Source organism: Musa acuminata, chromosome BXJ3-3 (genome assembly GCF_036884655.1).
Source record: "Musa acuminata AAA Group cultivar baxijiao chromosome BXJ3-3, Cavendish_Baxijiao_AAA, whole genome shotgun sequence".
NCBI classification, from domain to species: Eukaryota; Viridiplantae; Streptophyta; class Magnoliopsida; order Zingiberales; family Musaceae; genus Musa; species Musa acuminata.
Window position 1 is genome coordinate 708,331 of NC_088351.1, and position 15,887 is coordinate 724,217.

The 15,887-nt window shown below is 37.7% G+C and overlaps 3 protein-coding genes across 3 annotated transcripts; 1 reads left to right on the plus strand and 2 right to left on the minus strand.

Annotated features, from left to right (window-relative positions):
• Positions 1–631: 631 nt before the first annotated feature.
• Positions 632–5,972, minus strand: LOC103977206 (protein SUPPRESSOR OF K(+) TRANSPORT GROWTH DEFECT 1). The gene is made up of 8 exons (XM_009392655.3): positions 5,224–5,972; positions 4,094–4,199; positions 2,559–2,757; positions 1,690–1,758; positions 1,525–1,599; positions 1,262–1,360; positions 1,016–1,171; positions 632–932 (listed from the first exon to the last, which is right to left on the minus strand). Exons 1-8 carry the CDS (start codon positions 5,693–5,695, stop codon positions 807–809), a joined length of 1,302 nt encoding a protein of 433 aa, XP_009390930.2. The 5' UTR covers positions 5,696–5,972; the 3' UTR covers positions 632–806.
• Positions 5,973–8,678: 2,706 nt separating this feature from the next.
• On the plus strand, positions 8,679–9,396 carry LOC135634126 (large ribosomal subunit protein uL24y-like). Its single transcript, XM_065144361.1, has one exon. It carries the CDS (start codon positions 8,727–8,729, stop codon positions 9,186–9,188), a length of 462 nt encoding a protein of 153 aa, XP_065000433.1. The 5' UTR covers positions 8,679–8,726; the 3' UTR covers positions 9,189–9,396.
• Positions 9,397–10,874: 1,478 nt separating this feature from the next.
• LOC135634125 (lipid phosphate phosphatase 2-like) lies at positions 10,875–15,153 on the minus strand. The gene is made up of 8 exons (XM_065144360.1): positions 15,010–15,153; positions 13,855–14,079; positions 13,676–13,763; positions 13,474–13,583; positions 13,259–13,352; positions 11,923–12,111; positions 11,758–11,817; positions 10,875–11,307 (listed from the first exon to the last, which is right to left on the minus strand). Exons 2-8 carry the CDS (start codon positions 14,068–14,070, stop codon positions 11,111–11,113), a joined length of 954 nt encoding a protein of 317 aa, XP_065000432.1. The 5' UTR covers positions 14,071–14,079; positions 15,010–15,153; the 3' UTR covers positions 10,875–11,110.
• Between the last annotated feature and the right edge of the window lie 734 nt (positions 15,154–15,887).

Sequence of the window (15,887 nt, forward strand, 5' to 3'; positions counted from 1 at the left end):
GCTTCGAGAATTATCCCATCCCTGCGGACCCTGTGATGAGGACTACTCGTACCATAACATCCCCCCTGTCCCCTTCAGCTTCCTCAATCTCGGCCTACGAGGAAGCCACGTGCCCTTGTGATCATCCATCGAACCATCATTAAACGTAATATTTTATCGTCATCCAGTTTTTATAAAAGATCATATTCTTAATTTAAATTCAAATATATTAAAGTTTTTATATATAAATTTTTAATAAAATCTTTTCAGATCCCCAACATGTCATTGGCATAATCAAATCTTGAATAAATTTAAGTAATTGAATGGATGATATGATCAGAATGTCTTAAAAATTAAGATAAGAACAAGAGAGACAAGAAAAGAGTTTTCACATTTCCAAGGAAAACGTTGTTGCAAACAAAGACACTTTTTGAGTCCCTCAGCGGTAATGACGGGACACTGCAATACACAAGTCAAATGTATTCAGCCTTCCTTACCTCTATATTATTTTATTTATCAGAAATCACTTACCTCTATATTATTTATCGCAAGTCATCATTGTATCAAGACCTTTCCTCAAGCTCATATGCTATTGAAGCCAACTAGGGTTGCATTGCAGAACTAATTCATACAGATCAACATACAGCACACATGGAAAAAGAGTTTGAACTATAACATAAATAAAGTAGATCCCAACAAAAGGAAGGGCATGAGAATAAGGTAGATTTCGATGCTCCTTTTCATGTAGGGGTCACATAAGCAAGCCATCTCTGTGCAAATTACAATAAGCCATTACATAGCTCGAGAACGGAGGCAACAGAAACCAATTAGCCCTCTTCTCCAAACTCCTTTGTGAATCTCTCGTGCACTTCAAGGTCCGCTTTGCTGACAGTCGGCCTCTGTCTGGACAGTACTTTATCGAAGTCCGTCTTTGTGATCGGCGGCGGAAGGATCTATTCATGCGCTCAAAAATCAACATCAAGTGAAAAAACAAATATGTGATCAGAATGATGAAAAAGCAAATATTTCCCAGCACCTTATCTGCAAGACCTTTCGCAGCGAGCTCCTGCAACGTGGTCTGGACAGCTCCAGGATGTCTTGGTCCACACGGCAACCACATGCCATCACTGGACTTGTAGAAATGCATGGCATCTTGAGCTTTCCGAACTGGTTCAAAGAGTACATCCTTTACCTGTTTCATCAGAACAGGCAAAAATAATAATGTATTCAGTGTTCTGTAAAACTGACCAGCCCCTCACGAGTTCTTCAAGAAATCACTTACACAAACGGCGATATCAGAACCAGAAAATCCTTCTGTATGACGAGCTAAGTTCTCAAAGTCACTTTCAGTCAAGTTATGAGGGGTATCTCCCAGATGTACCTATGATTCAATCAGAGCATAAATGCTTATAATGGTTTAGTGATCTGATATCGCGGAAGTCCTTATCAAATGAGATTTATGCCAGCGACCAAGATGTGAAATTATGGTGAGAGGGTTATCCACTAGCAGATCCTAAGCAGTGCTCTGGTCCATATATTCCATACCTTGAACATGTGTTGCCTGGCTTTTAGGTCGGGAAGAGGAATATAAATCCTCTTGTCAAAACGCCGTCGGATTGCCTGTGATTCACAATTATAAGCAACGGTAAATAATACCCCTGATAACTTCAAAAGCAATCTGCTATAAAAAACTAATTATAAGCCAACAACCTGATCCAGAGCATAGGGAGTGTTTGTGGCAGCCAGAACAAGAACTTTCTGATCATTGTTTCCTACACCCTACAGTGAAAGAATCACAAACAGCATGTTAAAATGGCCAGCAATAAAACAGTCACAATTTCCAGCTTCAACGTATATTGCAATGTTAAGCATTTAACTGAAAGAATGTGATATACATGGCTAACCGGGGATCTAAAAACCCATTGGTATCTACTGCAATGACCAGTACATAACAACACCAAAAAAGAAAAGAAAAGAAAAGGCACCAGAACAGTTTTCTCCAATAGGCATTTGAGCATTAGCATCAGGCCAGATTAAAAACTGAACGAACCCATTGGTATCTACCCAATGAACGAGCCCAATGCTGGAAAACAGGCTGGCCGTTTTAAACATTAGCATTAGTTTTGATCCCCTTCCAGTGTCTCCTTTTGTTTAACATGATTGGGAGTGGAAACCCCATTATATAGAATGCAGAGGAGAAGAGAAGGAGATCATGATGTTTCAATTGTTTTCTTGTTCTCCTTTGGTTCCCTATTTTTTTACTTTCTTTATTCCACTTGCTGTGTTTGTTTGTACGTCGAATGAGCAGTCCATACAAATGTATCATACTAATAAAACGGCCAGCCTGTTTTCCAGCATACCAACACAAGAAAAAGAAAGATCATAAACCATTCCAAAACCTAGCAACTCCAACCACTCCTTTGCATGAAGGTAGATCAAGTTATCTATACTGCCAACAGAGAATTGTATTATAAAAAATATGATAACATGGCCACACACAAAAAACACCAATATGATTTATACACTTGACAGGTTCAAAGCAAACAACACAAATTTGGCTCTTGTTAAGTGAAAGTTACCTGCATCTGCACCAGAAGTTCTGTCTTGATTCTTCGAGAAGCTTCACTTTCATTGCCTTCTCCACGTTGACCACACAAAGAATCGATTTCATCAATAAAAATAATTGAAGGAGCATTTTCACGAGCCATTTGGAAAAGGTTGGAAACCAGTTTTTCACTTTCACCCATCCACTTTGAGACTAGGTCGGACGAAGATATACTGCAACAGTTAAATCAATCATAAAATATCTTTGTACAGTTCAGATACTTGAGCTTTAAATTATGAACATCTAACTACAGAATAATAAGGTATAATGTAGGTAAATAAACCTGCAAGTCTAACTGCAGAATTAGTAACATATTCAAATACATCTAACTGGACTAAAACAGAAAGTATTACATCATTGACTACCTCACCCTAGGCCACTAAAGCATACTAACTATAATTTTATATCTTCCTTGAGCATGTAATCCCAATAGTTTCTAACAAAAACTTAACACACTTGTCCAGTAATCTCATATTCAAGCAATGTATTATAAACAGTCATTCTGAATGAAAACAAAGGAAGCTTTGCAAGCCTCCAAGAAGCTAAAAGAAGCCTGAACATGCTAGCCACTTGCAAAATGAAGCTCCAACAACCCAACCACGATTGAAGCATTTCTTATGACTCTCAAATATGGCAGTACCAATTTTACAGAAAACATTTAAACAAGTAAGCAAATTGCTCAACTTCCACAATACCTAAAACCAATAATCAGGAGAGATCAAGAAATAGGCCTATATGTTAAAGCACCCATTTCCTCACTAGATCACGAATTTTTAGAGAATAATGTCAAGGAATTGAACCACGCTTCGTGTAGGCTGATATATGCTTAAGAGGAACCTTATACACACTGACACGGTTTTCTCTGGCTACACCAAAGTTGGAACCCAAAGGTAAAAATCTGAAACACAGGTATTTGACTTGATGAGGATGTCAAACCTCTGAGAAAGGTGTAGTTCCCTGATTAGTCCCATATTACAACTGGATGATGGGTTGTGATGGTATACAATGCTAGATAGATCTAAAACTAGTAACTAGGGCTAGAGCAATTTAAGTCAGGGGACCTATGGGCCACGATGCAGCATAATTTCTCAACTATGCATGAAATCTCACATCCACCGGAAAGCTTATCAAAGCAAAACTTAAGAGTCCCACTTGTAAAGCAATATGCACCACACCAATCAGAAATAAGAAGTTAACAAGTTCCAAAGTGCACATGCTAAAGAAGCATAACAAATGATAACAGGAATGTAATAACTTTAAACCAAGTTCTCTTATGAAATGGTGCAACACCATAGAATATGACTTGCAACAAGGAAAAATGGTCCCAAAAGTAATCACTTCAAAGAATAGGGCAAAGGAAAAAATATAAAGAGCAAACTTCACAAAAGAACATAAAGAAAGGACAAATACAAGAAAACATAGATTACACAAATGTCCTAACAGTTACCATATAATTCTATTCCTCTCTTCAACAGTTCAATTCATCTATAATTTTGGATAGACAATAACCTGAAGAAGGTTGATTCTGCCTCTGTTGCAACAGCCTTTGCCAAGTATGATTTACCAGTTCCAGGTGGACCATACAAAAGAAATGCCCTCCATGGCCTTCTCTTGCCTACAAGTTTTTTAAAAAAAAGAAGATATTTTACTTGATCAATTTGTTTTACATTTAAACAAACAAAAAAAAAGGCCTCAAATTAGTAAACAAGAAACTAAAATGAGAATGCAAACAGCAACAATGTATATCTATATAAGAGAATCCGCAAATACAAAATATCACAAAATAACAGGCATCAAAAAAAGAATTATTACCAAAGTAAATATTGACCTATTTACCATCCATGTATGTTCCTCTAATATACTGACCTATTTGATACATCTCTCATAATAAAAGATGAACACAACTAGGTTCATGTATAGAAAAGAAATGTAGCTAAACTGCATGACTTGTTCCTCAATTTACAAATGACTCCCAATTGCATTCAGTTCAGCTTCCCTAATTAAAATGGATAATACATTTCTCCTAATCTCTTAAACCATAGACGAAGAAAAATAACAAAAACTGGAAAAGGAATGAGAAGACCGTTGACGAGAGAAGGAATGGAAAAGAAGAGAACAGAAGAGAAATGACAAGAAGATATCAATGTCTATAAAGGAGAGAATATGAAAGGAAAAGAATAGAAAACAGAAAAATTGAACACTCAAAAGAGAAGGAATTGAGAAGAAAAGGAGACAAGAAATTAGAAGACAATATCAATTTGTCTTCCTCTATGTAGAATTCATATCTCTCTCAACTTTCACCATAAAGAGAAAAGTTGTCTTTCTAGGGGAATACAATTTCTTTTTTCTCTCCATTTTTCTCCACTCCTCTCCTACATGTTGTAATCAACAAGAGATCCTTTCAAACCACTACTAATCTCCTCCCACTTCCGATGTGAGATTAACCTCGATACCACACAATTTGGATGATAAATCTAAAGAAAAAGAATCTGGCAGGGTAAAAACAGTGACAAAGATTGCTAAGTGGATGTGGAGCAACAACTTATTTATCAGGATAACTTCTCGGTGAAATACTAACTAAGCAAGACAGATTGGACCAATAAAAGTAGCAATTTCAAAGATGGTGAATCAAAACAAACCAGTGAAGAACTGAGGGAACTTGACGGGCAAGATCACCGCCTCCTGCAAGGCCTGCTTGGCGCTCTCAAGCCCAGCCACATCGTTCCACTTCACGTTGGGCTTCTCTGTTATGATAGCAGAGGTGAGTCCGGCTCTGAGCTTCGCCTGATCGGGGTCGTCGCCGCCGTTTCCATCCCCATCCTTAGGTTTCGTCTTGGGCCTGGTTGCCACGGCCGCGTCCCCGTTGGCAGCAGGCCCTGAGCCGCCCTCGTCGAGCACGGCCCGGATCTCCTCCGCGCGTCGGAGGTACTCGGTGAACTTCTGGGTGATGGCCTCCTTGATCTTGGGGTTCTTCTCGTACTTGAGGTGGGTGCGGAAGTACTCGAGGGCATTCATGTAGAGAGGGAAAGCCTTGACATAGTTCCCGGCATTATCTTCATGCACCGCCTGCTTCACGAACTCGATCGCCTGCTCCTTGAAATTGCTATACATCGCATAAGCCCTCCGATTCCCCCGATCGAAGAACCCTCAAATCCAACCCAAACAATTCCTCCGATCGCGGATCGTGGCGAAATAGAGAAGAAACAAAATACGAAGAACCCTAGAAATCAATCCAACCCCGAACGCCGAGAAAGCGAACAACCTAATAGATCGAATCAAGATCGGCGTTGGGGAAGAATTCAGAGACGCCGGTCGGATTCGGAAGATGGGTTGATTTGAAGGGATCGGCGACTTCGGATTTAAGCAAGTTGGGAAAGAAAGACCGTAGAAAAAAGGGCGAGGCGAAGGGCCAAAGTAGAATTCTTAACAACTTATCGACCGTAGTAGGAAAATTTTCTACTCCACTGGTTAAAAGGAAATAAAAATTATAGAAAACTAATCCCACCCGGATTCCGCTAACCCCAATTGCCTCCCGTGTGATTAGAGACGGTGATACTTTCTGCGAGTGGGTCCCTTGTGGGCCCGAACGCTACTTTCGTTCACAGGAGTTGGGTGGGTAACGTTGGCACAGAAAATTCTTTTTCAGAAAGAGCCCTATACTTCTAAAGGTTTCTGAATAGGTCCCTTCTTTTCGAAATAACGGAATTGCCTTCGCAGTCGGCAATCATTAATGTAATAATATTTTTCCCAAACAAATCATAATCCCAAACTTGCAATGTTTTTCAACACAATTATAATAATTTAGCTCAGTAATAATCTCAAATAAAAAAGTTTTATCTACTTTAATTGGTAAATATTTTTATAATTTATTATGAAATCCTCAGATCAAATCTGTCTTCCTCACTTATGTTTCAGAATAAAAAATATTACAATTAGTGTGGTCTCATTCTTCTTTTTATTAGTTTATGTATATAGTATTCTAAAATATAAACTTGAATTTAAGATTATTCATCCTTTATTTTAAAATATGGCAATACCTCTTAATATCCATCCAATATAATTGAAACTCTCTTATAAATTCTTTTTTATAAAATATCAAGATCTATGGTAAAATTAATAATTAAGATTGATGTAGATTTGAGCTATTCAACCTTGATCACAATATCTTTGAGTAATATTACATGATGTGACTCATAATATATTGTTTGTGTAATAAAGTTTATTATAATTTTATACAAATATATTATAATTGAACTATCAATTTATTTTGGTTATATTTTGACAATAAACTCGTAATAGTTGCAAGTGTCCAAGTGTAATTTTATTATTTTATGAAAGATTAGGCAAAATCTTGATAAGGGATAGAAAAATTAGGGTTATATTTTTTATGATCTTAGAAAATATTATAATATATTTTAAAAAATAAAAAATCATTAGCATCAAATGTTAAAATGCTAATATTATTATATAAGATAACATTAGACATTTGAACATTTGTATTGTAGCATACAAATCAAATATGACTTTACAAAATTTTAGTAAATACTCTATTTATTTTTGTTTTGGTGGAGGTACTAAAAACAATATAAATCTAATTAAACTGATTGTATAAATGTTATATATTAGGATTGAACTGATTCATCAGATGGACTAATCTATAGAGTATAGCCAAGCATTACTCTATCTCATCAATGAGCAATTTCAAGCATTATAGTAAATAGGGGATATTTTTAGAAAATATGAAAAAGCATACCTTCCATAAAAAATCCAAAACGAAAAATTTTCTTTTGGGGGTTCGCACGTTAAATAATTGTTTATAATTTTATTTTTATAATATATTCAATATTAAACATGTTTATCTTTAATCACATAATTGATGATATGGATAACTGAAATAGCTACTAATAACATTTCAATAGAATAGACTATATGCTAATTGCATTACTCGATGTTTGACTAGTCAAAATAATATTCGTAAAACAATTTTGTATATTTTTTTATGACCTAAGTGCTTATTTGATCATTTATTCGGCTAAATCTTACTCTAAGTGAGAGCGACGAAGATAAAATAATATATTTTATTATTTTAGGTCAAGGTTGGGATCCATAATGATGAATCACCAGTGAGATGACCATTATCTCCATCATAGAGGTCGTAGTAATCATCATTATTTATATCGACGCTAACAATTGTCGTTTGGTAATTACATCATTATCGACGTAGATGCAAAGCGACATGGGACAAACGATATCGGGGGAAGAAACATGAACTTGAATGACCATAACTTCGAATTGAGGCTGAGTTCTACCCCACGGATTAGTGGTGCAATGATTACCATCTTTATCGTTGACACTGCAATGGCCATTATCATATGCGTCAACACAGATGCAAAGCGATGTAGGACAAGCAATAACAATGAGAGCAATAGGAGCTTCAACAATCTCAACTTTAGGTCAAGGTTGGGATCTACCCAACATGTGAGTGGTGAGGTGGTCATCATCTTCATTGAACACGTCCTGGTGGCCACCACCATCTCCATCAATGTTGATAGCGGACCTTATTATCGTTAGAGGCGATCATATAACTATGTTAGTGTTAACGAAATCCTCTATCGTCGAACGTTAAAATTATATTTTTATTTTTTATGTTTTATGTTTTCATAAGTAAAATTAATGTCAATGATCCATATGTTTTACTTTTTTAGATAAAAGAATATTAATATAATTTTTAAAAATATAAGGATCGAGATATTAATGGTAACTAAGTATAGGGGCTAATATATAATTAGATTTTTATTATCAACTAAATCATACGGTGAGTGAGAGGGAGGAAGACGAGGCGCACCAGGGCAGACGGGATGATCCAACGGCGTTTATATCATCTGGGAGATCACCGAAGGATGATGGGACGATCTGACGGCTCATCTGCTTCTTCTCGATGTGGTCTGCACACATTCGTAGCGTGTGTCCCACGTGCTATCCATCACGGCGTCGTTTCTTATTTTACCGTCTCAAGGACGAGTGGGTATTTTGGTCATTTTACGTAACCGTCGAAACCCTAGAGCCGCGAGAGCTCTTGTATTTAACCCATCGTTGCTCGTTCAATCCTGCCTTTTTCCTCTTCCGATCGCCGCCGGCCACGATGAAGTACAACCCACGCGTGTCGAGCTCGAGGCGGAAGTCCCGGAAGGCGCACTTCACGGCGCCGTCGAGCGTCCGGCGGGTGCTGATGAGCGCGCCGCTGTCGGCCGACCTCCGCAACAAGTACAACGTGCGGTCGGTCCCCGTGCGCAAGGATGACGAGGTGCAGGTGGTGCGCGGCACCTTCAAGGGCCGCGAGGGCAAGGTCGTGCAGGTCTACCGCCGGAAGTGGGTCATCCACGTCGAGCGCATCACCCGCGAAAAGGTGAACGGCTCCACCGTCAACGTCGGCATCAACCCGTCCAAGGTCGTGATCGTTAAGCTCAAGCTCGACAAGGACCGCAAGGCCCTCCTCGATCGCAAGGCCCGCGGCCGTGCCGCCGACAAGGCAAAGGGCAAGTTTTCTGCTGAGGAAGTCGCCGCCGCCGCTGCTGGTGCGCCATCTCTTCAGGAGATCGACTGATCTAGACGATCCGATGCTTGTTCGACCCGATCGGTCCGCCCTCACTCACTTACCTACTGGATTTCTGCCATCATTTTGCATTAGGGTTTGCTTTCTTGATATATAAGAGATGCCATGGAATTTTGAGTTCGTGAAAACACATATTTCGAGCTTTTAATAGTGACCGTTAGATCGTAAATTAAATCAATGCTCTTAAATTCTCTGGTGAGATGTCATGGTGACCTGCGTTGATGGTATCCAATTATCGCATATACTTTTGATCTATCTATGTTCATAAGTGAGTATCCTTTTGTGTACTGTTGATTGCATTTGTCTTTCTCATATATTGTTCATGATTCTTTAATTGGATTATCATGGATTTTGGTAATGGATTGAGAAGTAATGCATCGAACTATCACATCTTATGTTTTGAGTGAATATTGGTGCTATAAACGCTATTATTATCACATTGACAATTTGGTAGAAGCTAACTGATAATGCAGTTTGTCTTTTTAGAAATATGCAGCATGTAATAATATAAATGCCTTACACAGCAACATTGTTGATCTTAGTATAGAGCTGTTTCACATCTATTTTGATGTTTGAGTTGTTCTTGTTGCTGTACAATATGTCTTGGTTTTTTCACATCCTTCATAGTTTCTAATGGTTGTCTCCATGGTGGAATGCTTTTCTTTGATGGTATTTGGTTTACACACAATTAATGTTATCCAAATGGGAACAAACATTGGTTGAAATTGCTTTTGAAAGTTGATACCTTTTGCAATAGTGAGTGTTGTTAGTGGTCCAATTAGGTCTTCTGTGTGTTTGGGGTTTTGATTTATTAACTAATAGCAAGGCATCCTTTGGGGGATTTGATTTTGCTCAGACTAGGATGTGGGAATTTTTATAGGTGATATGATGAAGTTTCATGGTTCCAATTAAGATAAGAAGTTGTAATTCTTAATCATGATCTAGGTTTTTTATTGCAAGGATTGTAACTTGGGCTTTCTAAATAAATGATGGCGATCGTGCCGTCATAAACTTATCTGTCATGGTTGTGTGGGTGGAATTATCTGTTATGATTGTCTATTTGAATTATTAAAGATAGGAGTGTTTCCGAGTCTGCTATGAATAATAAGCTATTAAGCTTGAAGAAATTTGAGTGTTTACATCTATGAATAATCCTAGGTATTTTAAGAAGTGGTTCGGGGACACACTTTTATCGAATTAATTTCTTAGGTGTAAACTTATTGCTTGAGACTTCTAACTGATTGCCATCAGTTTAGTATTGTAGTTGTTAAAATTTATGGGATGGTGATATTATCAATCCTTGGTGTGTTAGATGTTAAGATTTATTGGATGAGATTTCAAGTTCTCAATCTATGACATCTATGATTTAAATTCAAACTTACAATCTCCTCATTGAAATGGCAAGCACTAAACCCATCTAATTCTTTCCTCCTCTTCTTCTTCCCCTTCTATTCTATTCTATTCATTGCATCCTTGTTTCTGTATCTTCCTTGTCATCTCCGTCAAGTAGCCTTCATCTATATCGTAATCCCTTTCTAAGGGTGTCTTCGTTGCTTCATCCTGTATCATATGCTCTATGGTCTATCAATTTATTTTCTTAACAGATAAATAATTCTCCATCATTTCATGATCAGTAAGTAGAAATCATTACAGCATTATTATCCAAGTTTAAGCGTGTGATGAAAGCAGATGACTCGATGAGAAATTGAATATTTCCAATATTCTAGTGGCGACTGCACAAGTCAAATTTATTATACAGAGTACATAGTGACGTACCTTTCTACACAAAGACCAGCGATTACAAGGGGAATCGAAACAGAGGTTGGCAGATGATGTTGGATATCCCACAGCTTGGTATGAAGCTGATGACTCGAGGTTGGAAAACTACGACCGCATGCATGATACGAAGATCTTTATTGTCTGCCACCAACTTCAATATCTGGCAGTGCGCTTAAACTTCTCATGCTGATCCCGTGCTGCTGTTGTTCTGTATGGATATAACCAGCATCGATCTCTGATGGCACAGTACTGAGAGGGTTTACAGTGTGTGTCACTTGAGCATTGTTCTGGTTGTCCGCCAACATCTGGAAATATGCATGCGGTCCCCAACCTGCATCAAAAAAAGGATCAAATGTTACTGCCTATCAATCGACTTAATTATAGGTTATCTTTTGAAATTAATTATTTTTAACATTACGATCAATATATTTTTAAAAATTAGATTAGAATTTATATATTTATAAAAAATAAAATATTTAATTATATTATTACACATGCTTAATAGTAATTTGAAATAAAAAGAAAAAAAATAAAATTAAATATTTTATTTCATATAAGTATTAAGATTTCAATATAAATTTTTGAAAATATAAGGATCGGAATGTTAAATATAACTAATTACATGCATCGAAAAATAAAAATACTTAAAACATTCTTTAGCACAAAATTTTATCGAAGGTAGAATTGTATTTACTAGTTGTGGCGGCGATGCCTTAAAAAGACTTTAAGTGCTGAATGAAGAAAGAAAATAAAAGTAAATGAAAGATACGGAAAAAAATACCATTTACAGAATATGGTGGTGGAAAGAACTGCAGATAACAAAACGAAGCAACTGTTAGTCCTGCAAAAAAAAAAAAGGGAAAAAAACAAATGAAGTTTCATAAGCGCGCATGTAAACGAAACAGTTTTGCGGCAGCTGATTATAATGTAGTCCAGTAATACAAACCTAAAATACCACCAGCAAATACATCTTGCCAGTGATGCCAGTAATCATCCACTCGAGAAATCGCCACAAGAGATGCCACGAGTAGAGGAAGAAACACAATGCAAAGTTTTGCGACATGGCCTCTTCGATCAAAAGCTTGGATCTTCCCTGCAAGATACCACGAAAGAAATCCTAGTCCTGCAAAGGACCCTGTGTGCGCAAGGGATTAATGAGTAAATAACCAATCTGCGAAATGCAGCTGCAGAAGAATTTGATCCCAAACGCTCCAGAAGAAATAAGTAATCTGATAATATCCAAATTATAGGTTTGGAAAAGGTTGACGATAGGTAGATATGCCCCCAAATCTTTCAATTACTTGGTTTGCCCATTGACTGAGATCTCATTTCTTATGCACAAACCACATGGCAGTACTAACCATATAGAATCGAATATGGAAGACAACATATAAGCAATGTATTTAATGCATCAGAAAACTAGATTGCTTTGTTAATAGAAATTGAAGCCCATAGAACTTTATGTCAAAGCTATGAGTTTATGTTAAGATTCAGTTTACATACCAGTTAAGAAACAAAATCTCCAAAGGTAAGAATCCAAAGTAGCACAAATGCTTTGGAGTCTCAAGCAGCAGAGAGAGGGAAATTAGTTGTCTATAGTGAAAAGGAAAGAGAACAAATCTTGTAATTCTTTTGCCAAGAAATCTTCTTTACTTGTTGCATTACAAACACTAAATAGAGAACACAGATGCACTTGGATCAGTTGAATATGTACAAGACTACAAGAGGATCAGAAAATAAAAATTCACAAGATTTCAGTTTAATTTGCAAAATGCATTTAGAAGGTACAGATTTTGCTAATATGGAATTCTGTGGTCATGTTTAGGTTACTCCTTTGTGATTCAAATCACAAAAAATAGCTCAAATGTTTTTGTAGGGATAATATTATAAATTAACTTTTCTCAAAATATTCATTGATGAAAGCCGCATGTACTAAACGACCCTTTACCTGAAAAATGCTCTTGGATAGTGATTTAAATACTTATCACATCGTATATAATCTTCTAGCCAGACTAATTTAGGGGTGTCACACTTTGTCTACGTAATCAAACGAAAATAATAATCCCATATGATATGCAAATAAAGCTCCAGATAATTAAAAGCAAACAAAAAAATATATATATCCAATTTCTTTAACTCAGGATAGTCACATGAGAGGATAGCAACTGCATTGGAAGAAATTTTCATATATTTAAAGTAGCATTATAACCCATTCAAGAGTTTCAGAAATTGAAGCTAAATCATAAGAAAACTATACTGAGCTTTATTATTATGTTACTTACATGAGGAGTGTCCACTAGGAAAACTTTTGTGCCCTTCTTTTATAACACTAGGTTCTCCATGGCATCTAACATTTGTTGTGACACTGTCATAATCCTACAGATTGTGTGTATCAGCGATTGCTAATGATTTTTTGTAATTCAGAATAGAGAAGAAAACAGACATGGTCTTTCTGATCAAGGACATTTAATGGTGCCTAATAATGCTGAAAACTAACCTCTTTTCCATCAGGAAAACAGCGCCAAAAGAAGTCAGGTCGAGGTCGACCCACTCCGTCCTTAATTGCATCTGTTATCACCCCAGTTATCAGCACAGAGAATAAAAGGCCTGCACATACATGTTGCCAATAACAGTGTTAAATCCACATTGCAGATAGAAACATACTTGCTTTAACCCTAAATAACATAAAGTACACATACCCAGTATTGCATGATGCAAATCATAAACGTCCCTCCTCCTGTAGTAGATTGCAAGGAAGATTACAAAAGGCAAGACAATTCCGATCATCTGCAACAATAAAAAATTTGCCATGATTAACTCATGCATAGGTAAATCATGTAAAATAAAAGAATTCAAAGGATTAGAAGTAATTACATACTGGAACAGCCCAAAAAGGTACTGTATTACTTTTCAGTGGGTACTTCAGATCAGTCATCATGTCTTTCCCCACAAAGCGATGAAAAGGTTCTATAACATTCAATATGATTTCTATCACAACAAGAAGTAGTAGTATTATCCAGTCATGCATGTGGAACTTTGCCACCTTCACTCCATGAGATTTTACAGTGTGAGCACCCAACTGAATATCTGCCATTGTTTTGTCCTGGAATATGCAAAAAAGCAAATTCTTCAGGAGAAAGTTAAGGTAGTCAATGTTGGAAAAGGTTACAAAGTTGTGAGCAGAGCAGGACAAAGTGATCCTAGCAAGGATGAATAATAGATGGAATAACAACAACAAGCCATAATGTCCCAATTATTTGGGCCATTGAGTTCTGTATAAGGCAATATATAATTAAGACATCAAATCCTTTTTATTACTTCTAATAATGTCTTAGTCTTTGCAACACATAGTGTAGCTCCTCCAACTAAGCTCTAAATTCATCTAAACTAAGAAATTTCTTATTTATCATCTGTTCCATTGTTCTCGAAAGAAGGTGCATTTGGAACCTCCTTAACAGGGCATGATTGACCATGCAATAAGCAGTAATTTCTATTAAAACAATGGTTTTCTTCAAATGAAGGGAAGGGGACTTCTTGTAAGTCTGCTGAACATGGAAGCAATCGGATGTTTCATGATCTCTCACGAACACTGTCAAGCATGGATAAAAGTTGATGGTTTCTTTCATGCGCCTTGATGAAAGAACTGGTTTTAAGCAATAGAAGTAGCTATGGCATCCTTGCTCCTCCGCACATATTGCAAGGGAAATACCAAAACAAGACGACGTAATCATTTCAGCCAAACGAGTAATTCACAAAGAAAAGAACTAGGAAAGGATGTTCTTGTTCTGAAATCAGATTATTTGCATATACGGGCATAGGGTTCCACATCACAACTCAACCATCAATGTCAAGCATCAATGTAATCCTCCAAGCACCTCCCTAGCACCCCCCTGGGCATCGTAACACTCGAGATAACTTCCTTCGCCAAACTAAGACTCAATTCCGATGAAACCAAATCGCAAACTAATTAAATAAATAAACATGAGAACTTGTCATAATAACAACTCCAGCCACAAAGGAAATCGCATCTTACCTCAAAAAGACATCCGAGAGAGAGAGAGAGAGAGGAGTGAAGTGTGTTCAAGCTTCCACTGAGGACCGAGCAGGGGATAGTAGCGGGTGGGTGGTGTTCAACTTGAAAGAGGGGTTCTTGCTATTGATCGAAGAGCTGGACTTCGGAGGATAAGGAAATCAAGAACAAAGAGATTGAAGAGGGAAGTCTCTTCTCGGCCGGATTCCAAAGAGACATAGGGACGTGGTGGACCAGCTATTCCCACGCCCAACTTTTACGTGACCAGGCTAACGTGGGGTGACTTGGCACGCCCAGCGAAGGAACAAACGACGCGCCCCGCCTATCCCATGGTGGGACCCACAAGCCATACCGTATGCACGCCAGGGATTAAGGCCCGCCTGCCTCTCCTCAGCCAGGAAGCGCCATTTTCCACGTCAAAAAGAAGAGGCGGGCCCCAGCAAAGCTAAAGCTGACCGTCTGGGACACGGATCACCTTTTAGGAGAAGTGGTGTTCCCTGTCTCGACAAAGATAGCAGATATGCAACACATGCAGGGCGGCCGTCCCATATGAGCAATTCGAGCCGCGGTTTTAATATCTCGACCAACCACCACTGTATCAACCCCGGTGGCTATCTCCATTATAGGAAGCCATGAGCGTCCCGGCAATCTCTAACAATATCCCCAATATCTAAATGCAATAATTAAGATGGTGAAAGAGGTCGATATCAATGTCTGTTGGTGAGTAGGAAAAGAGCATAATCGTTTTCAGCTACAACGATGCTGACCTAATATTAAAACTTTATGTTGGAGCCTTCGTCATGATCAGCATCATAATCCTCCAAGGATAAGATTTCTCCACTCAAGTCTCAATCATTAGGAAAGGAACTAATGATCTATTT